Source organism: Copidosoma floridanum, unplaced genomic scaffold (genome assembly GCF_036245765.1).
Source record: "Copidosoma floridanum isolate Cflo_tuat_1 unplaced genomic scaffold, Cflo_Japanese_pri ptg000035l, whole genome shotgun sequence".
In the NCBI taxonomy this organism is placed as follows: domain Eukaryota; kingdom Metazoa; phylum Arthropoda; class Insecta; order Hymenoptera; family Encyrtidae; genus Copidosoma; species Copidosoma floridanum.
The window spans coordinates 4,729,046-4,746,727 of NW_028321912.1; the positions used below are offsets into that span (position 1 = coordinate 4,729,046).

Sequence of the window (17,682 nt, forward strand, 5' to 3'; positions counted from 1 at the left end):
CTGGTTTGCAGTTAGTTTTTATAAGTAGCATAAAAACATTTCTATTAAAGTTATCGTTAATTTTAATAGCCTATGCACACTTGTATGTAACGTACTATTTCCCTACTTTAGGCATTTTTTTTAACCTTTGGAGGTTAACTGCACCCTCAATAAGAAAAATAGAGTTCACAACTGATACGCATCCAACCAGAGCAAAGACAAGAGGTTCCTCGGGCCAATAATGGTGCTTGCTCTGAAGACATGCACCACCAGGAACAAAAACTAATATTTGCACCGTAAAACTCGAACACAAACTGAAAATGAAGCATTTGGATCTGTTTCCCGAGCTGCAAAGCACTTAAAGTTTCTTATTGGTTTTACGTGTAATCCTAGAGAAAAAAATAATTAATGCCTTTCATGAAGTCTATGGAAAGAAAATATAATCAAAACATATGTTAGGCTCAAGACAATAATTTTTTTTAACATTTATTAATTTTTTTTATTAACTTTTTAATTTTTGAAGTGAAATTTTTTTGAAGTACGATACATGCTTCTATTGTATTTTTCCCGTAGAATTTCGTAAAAATATAAGTTTTTTCATTAAATACCAACAGAATTTAATAACTATCGAAATCGTTGTTAATATTTTTTATATTGGCATTTTATAAAAAATTTTACATATTTTCTTAGAGGCACGGAAAAAAGGGATCCAAATGCTTTACTATAACTTTCTGATCGAGTTTCTAAAAATAAAATTAAATAAACCCTAACGTCCATCCTAACGTATAAATATTAAAAAAAAAAAAAGACAATCAAACAAATTAAGTTATGGTGGTACAACAATGTGTACTAATTTTTGAAAAGACACTATTTTCAATGAGAGAAAAATTTAAAAAAAACTTTCAATATCATCCGCATGACCGTAAGTCTCAGTCATTCCAGGGAATTGATTCTAGTGGTATAGTCAATGAATTGTAATACTCAACTGAATGAAAAAAATTTAAAGAGCATTTGTTTTTTATGATGATTGACTCGATAAAATAATAGTTTTGTATTAATTAAACGTATAACAAGCCCAAAAAACTTACATGGCATCCAATAGACATTACTTATTAAAAATTTATTATGACACGGTCGTGCATTATACATATTTAACAATATTCTTATAAGACGAGGTACTGGAAAATTAATTATTGAACAGAAAATTATGAATCAATAAGTAAGTAGGTTAGTAGAATAAGAATGAAAATGTTTCATAGTGATTTAACTCATTCTATCGTTTTCTCCGTTTGAATTTAGTGAATCATGTTTATTTCGTATCAATATTTTATGTACTTTATCAGTGACAAATTTATTACAAATAAACTTAGCAGCTTATTTCTATTTTGAGCATGTATTTTATCCTCGCTCTTTCTATGATACATTTAGTTACTGTTTTTTCTTGTAATGACCTGATCTATGATTATTTCTTTTACAAAAATCTTTCAAGCGTCGTGGGTTTTTCATGTAACATCCCTAAAGGAATGTTTGATTTTGATGATAAACTTATTTTAGAACATAAATTGATTGATTATTTATAATTTTTATAGATGACTTTCTATTGATAAGAAAGTTGAATAACATTGGAGTTTCAGCAACATTTATTAAAACTAGTAATATTACCCGTACGCATCGATTTGCTTACACGACTTACAGACAGTTAGGAATTTTATTGGATTTACGATGTTATAATTTGGAAGAAGTTACTTCTATACTAGCAGAAGTAAGTAAACTGTTTGCTGTTATTATCAACCTGTTTTTTTTAACACCTCCATAAGAAGTGAAAGTATGTGTTTATTAATTTTCTTCGTAGGCGAGGGATTATCGGATGTATGATGACTTGCATAACTGGCTAGTGATAGGAAGTAATCTATCAAGTGTAATGGGTACTCTACAAGATGAAACATATGGTTATTCAACAGATCTCGTTATCGCAGTTCCCACAACTGTAAAATTTATAATGAAAGAAATTTCCAAGTAACTAAAAAAAGTAGTAAACACATAATTAGTGATCAAAATTTTATATTAGGCAGGAATCTATCAACTCTATGATATATATAACATTTGGAAGGAGAGAGGCACTAATGTAAAGGTATCTTTTATTGGGCAGTGGAGTAAAAAGACGAACCTTAATTTTACTCTACAAAAGACGAGATATCAAAGAAGGGCTAATTTAGAGGGAATAACGCTAAAAGCTTCTTTTTATGTAGTATGCATTTAAGACATTAAAAATTGATATAATTTTACATAAAAGTACAGTTGTGAATTTTTTATTTATAGCCACGATTAAAACCAGTTAACATGACATTGGATGAATATTATCAAGATTATACCCACGTTACTACAGACACCGTCGCGAAATTCAGTTATTCTGTATTGACTCACCTTGTCGAAATGTTTAATTTTAAGTTCGTGTGCATATTTATCGACGCATCAATAGTAAAAAAAATTTTTGATAGTAAAAAAATCGATGTCTATAGATTACAGTGTATGGTAACGTCCAAATGGGAGAAAGGAGATCCAGTTGGTCCTATTTCACGATCAGTTAACGACGGAAGTAGTGATGTTACTGGAAGTTTTGCAGCTTTAAATTCAAAAAGATTGGATTTAGGCAAATACACTGTTAGTTTGTTTCCACTCAGGTGATAATTACAAATTATTAAGAAAATATTAGCCCAGAAGTTACAATAGTAGTTACTTTTAATTCAAATTTTAGAACGTGTTTCATGTTCCGCAGCGTACAGCCGAAAAACATTAGAATCAACGAAGTTCTTGGACCTCTCCAACAAAATGTGTGGTACTCAACAATTGTGTTCTTTTTTTTGAGCAATTTTATATTCATTTTAGTACTTCAACATGAAACCAGTAAAAATATTACTGGACGATGCTCAGATTCCCTTTTATTATTCGTGGGAGCAATTAGTCAGCAAGGTTAATAGCTTTTGATTATCACCTTGTTTTTTAATGAAATTGTGACAATTTATTTTTATTCAGGAACAGATATCAAGGTGGTCCATACATCTACTCGTATCGCGTCATTTTTTATAGCGGTTTTTGGTTTCCTTTTTTACAACTTTTACTCGGCTAGTATTGTATCGATACGTTTGAATGAGCCCATTTTGAAAATTAACGACAGCTTGGTTGAACTTTCGAAAAAAAATTTTATATTTGCTTCCGAAGCAATGCCTTACTTTGAACTACTAATCAATGTGAGTATTCAGACTACAGAAATAGTACATTACGCACCTAGTAAGTGAGGTTAAGAATTTCCCAGCTCAGACTTCATGGTGAAGTGAATAAGTGGTTAATGTGAAATCTAATGCATTTCTTAACCTCCGAAAGTGGTGCGTAACATACTATTCCGTCTTCTAACCTTAAAATAGCACTTTTACCGCTTGGTTTTGAGTTCTCAGGCGAAAAAATAGAATACAAAACTCGTTACAAAAGGCTTCTTTACGAACCTCGTTACGGTCCTCACCTTAGGCTTAAGAACGTTCATCACAGTTAATGTAGAGAGTGCAGTGAGGGGGGAGCGAGCATGCGGCAGCACCGGCAACTGTTTTGAATGCATTTGTATACCTATAGGCGTCTGACACTGTTTTTTTTTTTTTATTTAACTGCAAAAGTAACTTGTCGATCTTTCTGAACATTGAGAATAAGACCAGTATTATGGTATTGCATTATGCAAAAAAAAAAAATTGGAAAAGTTTTACATAGCATTTTCTTCTAAATTCCATTTTTATGTAACTCCTCCATAAGGTTACGTGTTAAATTGAAGTTTTTTCAACATTCAATATTTAAAAAACACTGTTATGAAACGATCTCAAATTTTACATGTAACTTTCTCACATCATTACGAGCATCCTGTTTAAATTTCAGGAAGATCGTACAGAAAACGCTATGTGTGATGAACGTCCTCAAGCCGTGAACCTCTTGGTTTGTGAATCGAAGCCTTTGCAAACTCATACGTTATGTACTATAATATAATATATGTATTCCAAAGTAAGATTTTTCGTTACGTTGAAGTAAAAAGGGAAAATTAATCCTAAGATTGATCAAATAAAATTCCTTATCTACTCACAGCAACCTGATTGGGAGACTCGTACGTTTGCTAATACAGCTTGGAAAAAATTATCAGAAAAAGAAAAATGGAACGAACCAGCAACAGCTGTACGCTTAGTTCAAAAAGGACACTATGCCTACCACACTCACCCGGACGTAGCATACGAATTTATTAATCAGTTGTTCAATAATCGAGAAACATGTGAACTTACTGAGGTAAACTTATTGCGATTGACTTACCTTAACCCCGGCTTCCATCCTAACAACTCATTTATCGAAATGACGAGAATCGGGTGAGTTTAAATCAACCTAAATGCAAATATTTATTTGAAGGATTGTAATGAAAATTAAAAAAAAATACTCTTATCAAACAGTTTGACCAAATTCGCCGAAGTTGGACTCCTTAAGCGTCAAATAACACGATGGTCGGTCAAGAGACCACAGTGTTTGAAAAATGTGTTTACCTCAGAAAGCATCAATATATACGAATTCGCTCCACATTTATTCGTTTTAGCGTCTGGAATGGGCATGGCATTAGTGATATTTATTTTAGAATTTATGAAGAAACAATGGAACTTTTTACCAACGTAATACAATACTTTTCTTACAATACGAAATTCAACTTGTATAATTATATTATTTTTCATGTAACCTCCATGTTAAATTCAACAATAACGATGTACAAAGGTCATTGGGATATTTCACAAAAAAAATTGAAATGATTTTTTCTAAATGTTTAATAACTTGTTTATTTGTTGTTCTACTTAATTTAAAACACTTCATGTATCAACATGAGATTTCATTCGAGTTTTACAGGAAATATTTTCAGATATTTTTTTCATATGCATCTTTCTTCTGATTCTATTTTGTTAAGAATGATTATTTATGGTTTATATTTTTTACACTACAAATAACAATGTCGTATAAATTTTGTATGAATATAGAATTATTCTTGACCATTAATTTCTTTAATGTTTAAATCGTTTCAAGATTCAAATGCAAAAGTTTGAGTATTTAGATGTTTGTCACTATAATACGCAAAATTATAATGAAGATTAAATTTGAATAAAATTAGTCATATATGCTGCTAGTTATCACATATTATATATGTAGATATAATATTAACATGTTGATTGCGGAAAAAAGGTGTCACCCTCACTGAAACCCAGGTGCAACATTTTTTCCTCATATACATAAGCCTGATTTTAAGGGTGTGTCTTAAAAAAAATTTTTTCAATCAAAATGGGGAACAAAAACGGGATATTTTTAGTAGATTTTCTCACATATCTTCCCACAATTTACATTTTTATTTAGAAGGGGCTGTCCACACCTCCCTCCACTGCCCCTCTAGTCTCCCCTCAACAGGAGGCCAATTTCTTTTTCTTTTCGTGCAAAATGAACCCAATAAAATTTTTGCGAAGTCCCCCTTGCTGCCTTTCTACCCCTTCAGTCGCCTCTTACAATTTTCTTTTAACCGCCTTCACAGCTCCCCTAAAAATAAGGTACAATTCTTTCAATTCCTCAGTTGTTTTAATTGGGTTAAATATTCGTTGGCCGCAATCGAAATAGTTGGTATCGTGAAAAATTTCCATATCTGCTGCTGTTTCTTATTAAGGTACTTATTGATTTTTTACTGAAAAATAACTTAAAATATGTAATAGTCTTACATAACAGAAATCTCCTCAAAAACTATATTATTCATATTACATTACGAAAATAATCATACTGTATTAATGTATAATGAACATACGATATGAATTAAATTATTAATTAGTAGAAGGTTATAAAAATAGCCAAGGTAAAACAGTAATAAAAGTATACTGAGATGACTTTTATCTTATTTTTTATATCAATACAGTTAATTTCAAACTAATCATACTAGTTACATTTAAGATGTTCTTTAGTATCGCACGTTTTTTAGTAAATTTAGTAACCGTTTTACCTACTAACAATTTCATTTTTGATTATTTCATCTACAAAAACTCTCTAATCGTCACTGGTCTAACATGACATGTAACCTCCCTAAAGAAATGTTTGGTTTTTATAATAAATTTATTGTAGATCATAATTGATTTTTTTATAATATTTACAGATGATCTTTTATTAATCAAACAGTTTAACAAAATTTAAATTTCAGCGACATTTATCAAAATGAATGACATTCCTCTGCATCAATTTGGATACACTACTTACAGACACTTAAGTATTTTATTAGATTTGCGATGTTATGATTTGAAAGAAATAACGTATATATTTACAGTAGTAAGTTTAGTCGTACGTATTTTTAAGAATAAAAAATAACTTGTGTTAAACCTTCCGTCACAGTTACTTAATTTTTTTCTAGGCGAATGAATATCGCATGTATGACGACTTGCACAACTGGCTTGTAATAGGAAATAATCTCTCAAGTGTGATAGATATTTTCGACGATAAAACATACGGTTATTCGACAGATTTCGTTACCGCAGTTCCAACAAGTGTATTTTATAATAGAAAAATCACAATAAGTTTGGAAAATGAAATACAAATGATAATAAGTCATACGTTTATGTTAGGCAGGAATCTATCGACTTTACCATGTGTACAACATTTGGAAGGATAGAGGTACCAACTTGACGGTATCATTTGTGGATAATTGGAGTACTAGCAGCCCCCCGTTTCGGCTTCGCCCGAGACTTACTAAATAAAACACCGTAGTGTGTTGACATGTAATGTGAAACATTTTCAGGTAGAAATTTGACACATATTCCTGATACATCTCAGAACAGAAATCTTTTTATTAAAAACATATTTTTTCGGAATCCATATCGTTTATTTGGTCAAATAATAAGATGTAAAAATTCAAAAAAATAATTATGCTGAAAAGTACCGTGCGTTCTTTATGCCATAAAATAATCGGTGGCCATAAGAAGCCGTTAATTTACAGTTTCTCCAGCATGTAATTCAAGGAAAGGGCTATTTTTTAAAGCTGTTAAGATTTTAAACCCCCAAAAAATTTATATTAAAAAAAAATTTTTTTTCTCATATCTCACAACTTTATTACCATAGCAACAAAATCCTGGACCTTAAACCCTACATTTTTATTGCCACAAAAACACAAATACATTTTCTACTCATAAAAATCTGAAGTAGGATCTTTAAAGATCTCAGAGATTGCTGTGAGGATACAATGAAAAGCTGATCTCTCACGTAATGGATTCTTTATTTGTCGATTTTGACGCTGCTGTTTCAATCTTGATAAATTTTCTGCGTCAGTTTCTTGATGCCTAAGTAAAATTGTATTTATTAGATACACTTGAAGTTTTTCTTCCAATTCACCCTCTTGCGACTTTTGGCATGCTTACAATTTTTGTAACCCCTAAAAGCTGTTTTCTGTCAACTTTGTTAAGTTCTAATATATTTGTTGGCAAGGTAGTTCGACGTCCGATGGCCCTAAAAAAGACCGGTGAGCTTCTTAAGTAAACTCTTTCTTGACTGCAGTTAACAGCAATTGTGACTGCCTGGATACCTCAGGGTGATCTTCTCTGGCTTACTGTTGAAGACCCAGACTGATTGGGAGAAAATTACAAAGTCCGAAGCTTTGGGGCTAGTTGTAGTGCTCTTTCCCATCGACGTCTCCCGGTATAACGTCGAAGACGTTGGTGTCCAAAGCACCTTTTTTATTATGTAGATTCAGTTGTTTTGGTGATCTTAGATGGGGAGATATGTTAGTGATACTTGTCCAGTGGAGGCTGTCCCGTTGGCTCAAGTTTTTTTTCCTTCATAGCTGTTATAGGTTTGCCCAGCGCAGACCTTGGAGAGGATCAGTGATTCCTGGTTGAATGCTTAGAGTCGAGAGGGTAATATAGAGTCGTCAGTCACCGGGTTTTCCAGCCTTGCGAAGAACAACTCCGCAGGTGACATCTGCTAGTGAATGGCTGACTTGGTTTAATAGTGCCCGTCTTAAGTTAATATAGTCTTTTAGTCGACGAATCGCTTCCGGAAATGGTAGTTAAAATGTATTTGTTGGCAAGGTAGTTTACACTTAGGTGGATCTTAAAAAGAACCGATGAAATTGATGGTTAAGTAGGGAACTTAAATACTTATAATGGCCCTAAAAAGCGCCAGTGGTGAAACTTCCAGGCTATTCTTTATTATTATTCCTGATGATGAAGAGCTGGCTACGGGTTGCTTGATTCTTACCCTGGGAGTCTCGATGTACGGAGACTGTGATGGAGGGAGGTACGCCACTGACCAAAGAATATCTCGTCTTCGGGTCGTTTTCCAGATAACCAACCGCTCATCGTTAGACGGGAACATGTGGGTAAGCGCATTGGGGACGTGACGACCAAGAAGGTAGTCGTTGTAGCTGCCCTTGCTCCTCAGAGCTGTTTTCCCTGGCTTACATTTGTAGCCAAAAATTCTGTAACTGCACCAGGCGGGATGGTGGGACTCACACACAACCCTGAAGAGTTGGTGCAGAATATGCTCTGGCTAGGAATGTCTCCTGGCATTATGCCAGAGACGTCATTGGATGGAATGAATTTTTTTTTGATCGCACTTATCAAGATTCAAGGTGAATGGACACCTAGGTCCCTTCCCCCTTACAAAAAAGTGTCGTCCGTAACCGGGATACCCGGCTGCAAGACTATATTCTCCATTATCTACGCCGCTCGTCTGACTGCCGAAGCACGACTGCGTTAAATATCGAGACGCTCCGGCGTATTATAACAACACTTATTTAATTCTGTTGCAGGTAGCCTTGATTTTATGTCGACGCCACCTAGCGGATTTTGCTGAACTAAGGTAAAAGCACCAGTACGTGAACACTTTTTCCAGAAAGTCTTTGTTTTCTCATTTTTATTGAATTTCTGATTTGCATAACAACAAAACAGTCATTGCGCCAGTAAGTTTATATTTTTTCCTTTAAAAAAAAAACAAAAAAGTTTTTCTAGGTCATGTGTACAATTAATAAATTAATTTTAAAGTTTTTTTACCAATGACCCAGTAGATGAACAGCGTGTTCAGGTATTGGTACCGATACGTATTTTTGACCGAGTACTTGAACATCCCATGTTAATTAAATGGAAGAGAGGTTATGTTAGCTGCCTTCTACTGATTTCTATTTTTATTATGTATTGCAAATAACCAAATCGAAAAATTTCTTTCTAATTTCGTTGGTGACATATTATGAAAACTATAACGACTGGCTTGACATACTATTATTATTGATTAACAGTGATTTCAATCATTTTTATGTGTTCGAGTACTGGGTATAGGTAAAACATAATGGTACCAGTACCTGAACAGTCTCACAAGCCACCTCATACAAGTTGCACAAATAAATAATTTTTTTCTCGTTGAGTATAAAGACTCACTGAAATATAAATTTTGTTTTATCTAAAGAACGATCAAAGGATATCAGAAACATTTTTTTTTTTTATCCACTTAAATTGAAAATAGTTTATTCAAGCTGTTCAATCTACTGGTGCAATTTTAGGAAGTGTTCACGTACTGGTGCTTTTACCTTAAAGTGATAAGCTGGCGTATTTTTGCAAAACTTTGAGCTCATTTATTGCTATTGTTATTAAATTTTTCAAGATAAAAACTGTCTTAATATACTTAAACCATCTAGGAAGTATCATGAATCAGAGTGCAAAATTTCAGCAAAATCGGTTCAGTAGTTTTCGCGGTTAGCGATTACAACGGTTTAAGCGACTTTGCTTTATACATTAGAAGAAAAAGATGGAATAATGTTAAGGGCTTCTTTTTACATTGTATGATTTTTCCAATATATTAAATTAATGATGGTACATTGTAGCGTAATTGTTGCTTTATTACTTCTAGCTACAGCTCAAACCACCTAACATGACATTGGATGAATATTACCAAGATCATGCCCCACGTAACCATAGACACCGTCACTAAATTCAGTTATTCTGTGTTAATTCACCTTGTTGACATGTTTAATTTTAAGTTCGTTATTACATCAACTAATGCACAATAATAAAAATATAGTTTATAACAACAAGTTTAATGGTGTAAAGATTAGAGTGTGGTTATAACCAAATGGAAAAAAGGATATCGAGTTGGTCCTGTCTCACGATCAGTTAACGTCGGAACTAGTGACAATACTGGAAGTTTTGCAGCTTTAAATTCAAAAAGATTGGATGTAGGAAAATATACCGTTAGTTTGTTCCCAACGAGGTGGTAATTATAAAAAGAAATAAATAAGTTTTTTTTTTTCTTTTAACGAATTGCACTAAATGTTATTTAAATTTGAATTTTAGAACACGCTTCTTGTTTCGGAGTATTCAGCCCGAAATGATCAGAATTAATGAAGTTCTTGGACCTCTTGAAAAAAAAGCGTGGTACCTCACAGCTGCGCTCTTTTTTTTTACTACCTCAATTTGTGTATTAATTTTTCAATACAGTACTAGCAGCAATTTTTTAAGATGATGTTCAGATTCTTTTTTATTTTTCGTGGGAGCAATTAGTCAGCAAGGTAAATAGCTTTTGATTATCACCTTATTTTTTAATGCAATAATGACTAATTTATTTTAATTCAGGAACAGATATGACGATGACAAGTACGTCTATTCGTATTATGTGATTCTTCATAACGATTTTTGGCTTTCTCTTTTATAACTTTTACTTTGGTAGTATTGTATCGATATGTTTGTATAAACCGATTTTCAAGATAAATGATAGTCTGGCCGAACTTTCAAAAAAAAATTTGATTTTTGCGTCGGAAACCATGCCTTATTTTGAATTACTGATTAATGTGAGTAAACATTTTTTTGTTCATTCAATAAGTTTACAGATACTTTTATTAAGATAAAATTTTAATGTTTTCTTAATGAGCAACTGGTTGAGTAACTCGTGTAACTCTACCACACTGTAAAATCAAGTTCGCAGTCTAGTAACTACTGTAACGTGATTCATAATGTTATGTAATATTTTCACACTTTTTATAGAAAATTTTATAAGAAAGCTTGTAAATGTAATAAAAATATGCAAGCATGGCTACATATGTTAAATAACATTGGAAGGCTGTCTATAAATAGGATGTCATCAAATTTTCGTAACTTTGGTTATTAGACATCTGCGAACATAACAGGAAAATCTTACATTGAAATTGAGATTTTCCTGCGTCATGTTTGAGAATTTCTTATAATAAAAGTTGCATCTCGAGCTCATTATATGCTAAGGTGTACTTCTATATTTTAATCCAATGTTCATGCTTTCTAATAATATTTTAAGACTAAAAGTGTAACATATTATAAATCACGTTACAGCAATTATTAGACTGTTAACTTGACTCTAATGTTGTAGCGTTATACGATACACTCGATTATTTAATAATTTAGAAAATATTCTAATATTGTCACTATTCGCTGTGTGCAAGTTCAGTGCACTTTGCCGGACTTATGGAAAAAAATAAGTTGACACGGCCACCCGCCACCACTGGCGGATTTGTTGGACAACTCCATAAGACTATCATGTAAAAGGGACGACTGGCGCCAGCCCTCCCCTCCACCAACTTGCACACAGCGAATACAAGTAGCTTACCATCATGTTGATGTAGAAAGAGAAAATCAATGTAGTGATTGACATTATTAAGTTTTTTTTTTCCTTCATGTAAGTATAGCAACCTGATTGGGAGACTCGTACGTTTGCTAATGTAGCTTGGAAAAAATTATCGGAAAAAGAAAAATGGAACGAACCAGCAACAGCTGTACGCTTAGTTCAAAAAGGACACTATGCCTACCACACTCATCCGGACGCAGCATACGAATTTATTAATCAGTTGTTCAATAATCGAGAAACATGTGAACTTACTGAGGTAAACTTATTGCGATTGACTTACCTTAACCCCGGCTTCCATCCTAACAACTCATTTATCGAAATGACGAGAATCGGGTGAGTTAAAATTTACTTAAACGCAAATTTTTATTTGAAGGATTGTAATAAAAAAAAAACTAAATAAAAAAATACTATTATCAAACAGTTTGACCAAATTCGTTGAAGTTGGACTCCTTAAGCGTCAAATAACACGATGGTCGGTCAAGAGACCACAGTGTTTGAAAAATGTGTTTACCTCAGAAAGCATCAATATATACGAATTCGCTCCACATTTATTCGTTTTAGCGTCTGGAATGGGCATGGCATTAGTGATATTTATTTTAGAATTTATGACGAAACGCTTTGAACCTTCACCGTTATAAGTTAATTTATGCTATTTGCAATAGTGTCAGAATTAACTAATGTTACTCTTTCATTTTTAAGTGATTTTTCTTTTCGGTGTAAGAACAATAATTTGTTTCAGGACTGTAGAGAATTTTACAGACAAATAGTATATTTTTTTGTCATGCATATACAGGTACATGTAATGTAAATAACTCACAATAGGTGACACAATAAAATATCAGTAAGAACACAATCTTTTTTTATTTCTTTTATTTGTTTTTATGTATTCAAATCACTGTTTAACAATTACGTACAAAACTTCAAACCCTGAACGTTTGGATTGAGACTGGATTCGAATCGAAAAAATGCGTATCTTATCTTAATGAGGTATACATGTAAAATGTTTAACCGAGTGGCTTCTCGCGGTTTTTGATGCGTTACAACTTACACTGCACGCGGGCGAGTGGCGGTATAAGAATTGAGTTACAACATACGATACCTCGAATACGGTGGAGATTCAGCGAAAAGAAGGCAGAATGGTCCACAGGCGACGGTGACGCCAAACCTGAGGAAAATGGCACCTCGCTCGGATATAGTGGGTTTCGACACACCACCAATTCTGACGATCGTCTCTCACGTACACTCCTCCTGGGTCCAAGAGGCCGTTTTGGAATGGCTATGATCAACAAGGGCAGCGTTGCGATTACCCGAAAATCCCGTACTATCGATACGTCTTTTCCCGGGTCGTTATATTTTACAGAGTACCAGCGATAAAGTATGGAATGAATAGAGGGGATTTTTTACAGAGGATTCTGTTAATCATGAAGATAATTCTGCTCTTTTACATGTTAACCAAATTTTAGAATCAGAAGATATATATCATGTTAATGTTTTAATTTACCTAAACCAAAACAAATTAAAGATACACAAAATTGTATGGATGAAGAAATATCTTTCAAGAAAGAAATGTTTAACTCAATAAATTTGAATAATGAGATATTGAAATAATTATAAATAAGTAAGTTTTATTAAATTGTTATTTCTATAGATTTTGTTTTGAATTTTAAAATTAAAAGTTAATATTCTTTCTAATAAACAGTAATTTTTTTAATTATCATGAAAAATTAAGCCAAGAGAAACAGAAAAACTTTTAATAGTTTTAAAAAATGGATATCAAATACTTTCTGTAGTAATATAATATATAGGTTATTTAAAACAATAAAGTTTTAAGTAAATTCAATAGAGGAACCAAAACTTAATATTACAGCACATAATATAACGTAAAGTATAAAGGTGTTGGTAAATCAGATGATGATGTTTATACAAATTTTCGTATAGAAATGATAAACAATATTTGTGAAGGCTTGTCACCTCATGAACTTAAATTGAAAATAGGAATAGTAGTAGAGTTAATTCGGAAATTCAGTACATCACACGGTATGTGTATGTGTAATAGTACATGATTAAGAATCACTTAATTTTTGAAGTATAACGTCGAAGGTGGAATAATTCAAAAAAATAGGCAGTAAAGTTTTCATTCCAAGAATAACATTTAACACCAGGAACTTTAGACTTACTAATACATCAAAATAAAATTGATATAAACTGATTTATGATTATATGTTGTTGATCATAAATATTACAAATACATGTAAATTCATTATTCGTTTGTATCAAGTCCAGTCCTCTGGGCAATGTAGAAAAAAAACATGAAAGTAGGTATGGATTCAAGTATGTAAAGAGTTTGCAGGGGATGTGGGGGTCCAGGAAAATAACGTGGGGGGGGGTCTGTGGGGGGGAAACGGGGGACCAAAAATGTTATAAGTCGAAATAACGGAGAAAGACTGAAATTTCTCTTATTTTGTGGGGAGGGCTATGGGAGATCATCGGAGGCTGTGTGGAATTCTCCACATAAATAACTATATAATATAGGGAGATGTATGCACACATAGCAATTATATTATACAAACGGAACTTTTTGTAACAAAAGTGTACTGTGATTTTTAACTCTCGTAAATATTTTTTTTTTATATAAGATGGTTTCCAAAATGACATTGATTTAAAAAATGATTTTAAACTTGATTTTTATTCTTATTTTTTCATAAAACATCTATTCTCATACGTCACTTATACGTAGCAATATTCTGATCCCAATTTCAAAGGCCAATTTATTACGCATGTTCTCAATAAACACATATTTTTATTATCTTTATCAAATACGCCCTTCTAAAAATTACGATGTTGAACTATCCAGTGATAAAAGTAAGCGACTTCGGTATACATCCCCGGATACTCGAGCAATCTACAATCGTCTCCGTAAGAGATTATACCCACGAGTTTTCCATCCAGAGTAAGGGGACCCCCGGAGTCTCCATTACAAGCGTCCTTTTTATCTTTACCCTCGTATTTGGTGCATATTTGACCCTTGCCCAGACCATTAACCTCTTGTAAAGTCAGGTTGCAGGCCGCCTTCGGTATGATTGTTACGGCCAAGCTCTGCAGCTGATCGGCTAGATAGCCCTCCCCGGTGTTACCCCAGCCGGTGACCACGGCCACTCTACCAGGCTGTACCTCCTCACTGGACAGTTCGATGGGCTGGTGGGTGTCGTCGAAAACGAACGGGTCCTGAAGTCTAATTATGGCTAGATCGTTGACTGGCAGTCCGAAATCGTTTTCAAAGAAGTCCTCGTGCCTCACGTACTTCTCAACCTTGTGGAGGCTGCCCTTTTTGTCCCGGAAACTTGTACCAGCTCGCACGGTCATGTACTCGGTAGGAAAGACTGCGCAGTGGCCGGCGGTTATGACGTGGTAGTTGCTTATGATGGAGCCACCGCACTGGTGTGTCCCTAAGAGGCCGATGGATACTTGGTGCGGGTGAATCTCGATCACAGTGTCTTTGCCGCCGCGGATCCGGGTCACAGGTATTTGCTGCTGAAGTTGATGCGGGCTGGGTGGAATAATCGCAGATCTCGTACTGGCTGAAAAAAGTATTTTAGAACACCTTGTGTTATTTTTTATGATAAATATAGATATATGCTGAAAGTGTTATTGAAAGATACAAAAAAAAGAGAATAATATATTTTTAAGGAATGAACATTGCAGTTGAATAAGCAGTTACAAAACCATATCACCATAAAAGCGCAATTAAATTAGTAAATAATTCATAAGTCATAAAAATCGATATTAAGAAATAATAGAGTTCAGATTTGAGCCAGAGAACAGAATTCGATAATAGTTATTATTAGTTATAATAATTAGTTATTATTATTTTTACATATGTTAAATACTTTTTTCGTAACTGACGTATTGGAAGATACAAAAAAAATAAAAATGTATAATAACTATTATAAATTATAACTAATTGAAATTTATAGTTCATTTTTCTTGTATTAATTTGTATTAATTACTGATTATTTAACAGTTTGTGAGTAACTGATAAAATTTTTTACAAATTATTGTTACTCCTTCATAAAAATAATCACACTTTTATTTTTATTGTCATAATAATATAAAAAAAAACAGATGTTGATTTAAAAGGCAAAACTATGACACACTTGGGGAGTTGAAATCGCAACCACAAAACTACGCCATGAAAATAGAGCCTTCACAAAAGGTAAAAATTGTAATTTTATGCTACACGTGGACGCAAATTACGACTTTTAAACTCCAGTAAACTTAGGAGCTTACATCATTTTGTGGTACAAAGTCTAAGAGTGAATAGAACGGGCACACTTTGTACTTGCTTACCTACCAACCATGGGCGTAAAGTGTTTTCTAGGGTGTAAAGCCGTACAGCCAATGACAATAATTGTAGTTTTTGTCAATAGGGAAAAATGTGTGACTTCTGTGCCCAAGAAGCACAATGGTCGTCAATTAAGGGGTATACTTTGTAGGTACTTTGTGATTTTTCGGTAGTCGAATGCGTACCAGATGACAAATCTATTGTTCGCAAGGACGCAGAAAACGTTCAAACTTGGAAAAAATGCCCCACGTGGGAGAAAAATAATAGTTTTCGTACCGTGGGCGCATAAGTACAATTTTGGCACCTAATGGCGTTATGTACTTACATATTTTTTTATTTCGAGAGCAAAAAGTTATTTAAGGGCGCAAAGTGAGTCCCGAGAGCGCAAAGACCGCCCATGGTAAAAAAAAAAAGTTTCATTTAGTGTTCGACTTTTTCCTAATTAACAGTGGTGCGTTAAAATATTGGCAATGTTTACTAAGAAAGAACGGCGAAATTGGATCATGCAGCGAAAATTTTTACCATTGATTTACCGTCGCTTTTCTTAGCAGACTGTGCAGAGCACATAAAAGTCGCACGGTAAAAAAAATTTTATCAACGATTTTATCCTTCCGCTCCAAACGATAAAAATCTCTCAGAGCTCGATAAGTTGATGTACAAAATCTAATTTATAGTGTGCACACATAATACAATTCGATGGATGTATGTTTTTTCATACATTCAGTTACTTATTGTAGGGTAATTTTTACCATATAATATAACATTTTTTTAATAGTACTTTAACTGCGTGTGAGAAAAAAATGAATACTAGTACAAATAAAATAGTGAACCATGCAAGTGCTTAAAGATTGTATATATATTTGACGTGTAGATTTGAGGTTTCATGGTGTTAGATTACACTTTAATAATTCATAACATTAACGATTTATTGCAGCTTACTTCACTATCTTTCAATAAATAATTCCGTAATCACGTTTCAATTTTAAATTACTCGTTTTAACAACAATATTACATTCATGCAAACGCATACGGTAAAGTTTTCCGATAGTTCAAAGCATACATAGTTTCATTTTAAAAAAACAATGCAATCTTTTTTTTGCTGATTTTTCTAAGTAAAGAAAGATGTTTTATTCCAATAACAGAGAATGAAGCATATATATATATACTTACATACATTTGTGCAATCACAGTAAGAAACGTAAAAAAAAAAAAAAAATACGGATCACGTACCCGATTACCCTGTTAAATTAATATTCAATTTCAAATGACTATAACTATTATTTTATCAGAAGAACTTACCAATAGCCGCACACGCAAAGAGAATGAATGACAAATAGTTCGACAGCATATTGATGAGAACACAGCGTGTAATGTGGCAGAGCGTGTGACTTTGACTGATCGATAATGCCCAAGACTTATAAAATCGATCAGCAAAGTACATGTTTTACGCAGTATCGTCGACGAGTTTCATATCTTGATGATTCTTGGAATATTGATGGAGAGATAATAGATAATTTAAGGTAATATTACGGAACGTAGATTTATTTATTAACTGTACGAACGTCAATTCATTAATTAAATTTGAAGGACAAGGTGAGCGCATGTATTTTAATTATTATATAATATAAAGATAAATAGCTATGCCTCAACATATAATTAAACTCATTTGCCTTTCTTTAATTCATGTCAAG

The 17,682-nt window shown here is 33.1% G+C and overlaps 1 protein-coding gene across 1 annotated transcript; it reads right to left on the reverse strand.

Annotated features, from left to right (window-relative positions):
* Window positions 1–14,316: 14,316 nt before the first annotated feature.
* On the reverse strand, window positions 14,317–17,369 carry LOC106644273 (chymotrypsin-1-like). Its single transcript, XM_089597651.1, has 2 exons — window positions 17,291–17,369; window positions 14,317–15,227 (listed from the first exon to the last, which is right to left on the reverse strand). The coding sequence occupies exons 1-2, from the start codon at window positions 17,337–17,339 to the stop codon at window positions 14,476–14,478; spliced, it is 801 nt and encodes a 266-aa protein (XP_089453777.1). The 5' UTR covers window positions 17,340–17,369; the 3' UTR covers window positions 14,317–14,475.
* Between the last annotated feature and the right edge of the window lie 313 nt (window positions 17,370–17,682).

What these genes read in the sequence shown, in the direction of transcription:
- LOC106644273 (XM_089597651.1), bottom strand. Translation starts at nt 17,339, where the DNA reads ATGCTGTCGAACTATTTGTCATTCATTCTCTTTGCGTGTGCGGCTATT. An exon ending in CTTTGCGTGTGCGGCTATTG is followed by an intron (nt 15,228 to 17,290) that starts GTAAGTTCTTCT and finishes TACTTTTTTCAG; the next exon opens with CCAGTACGAGATCTGCGATT.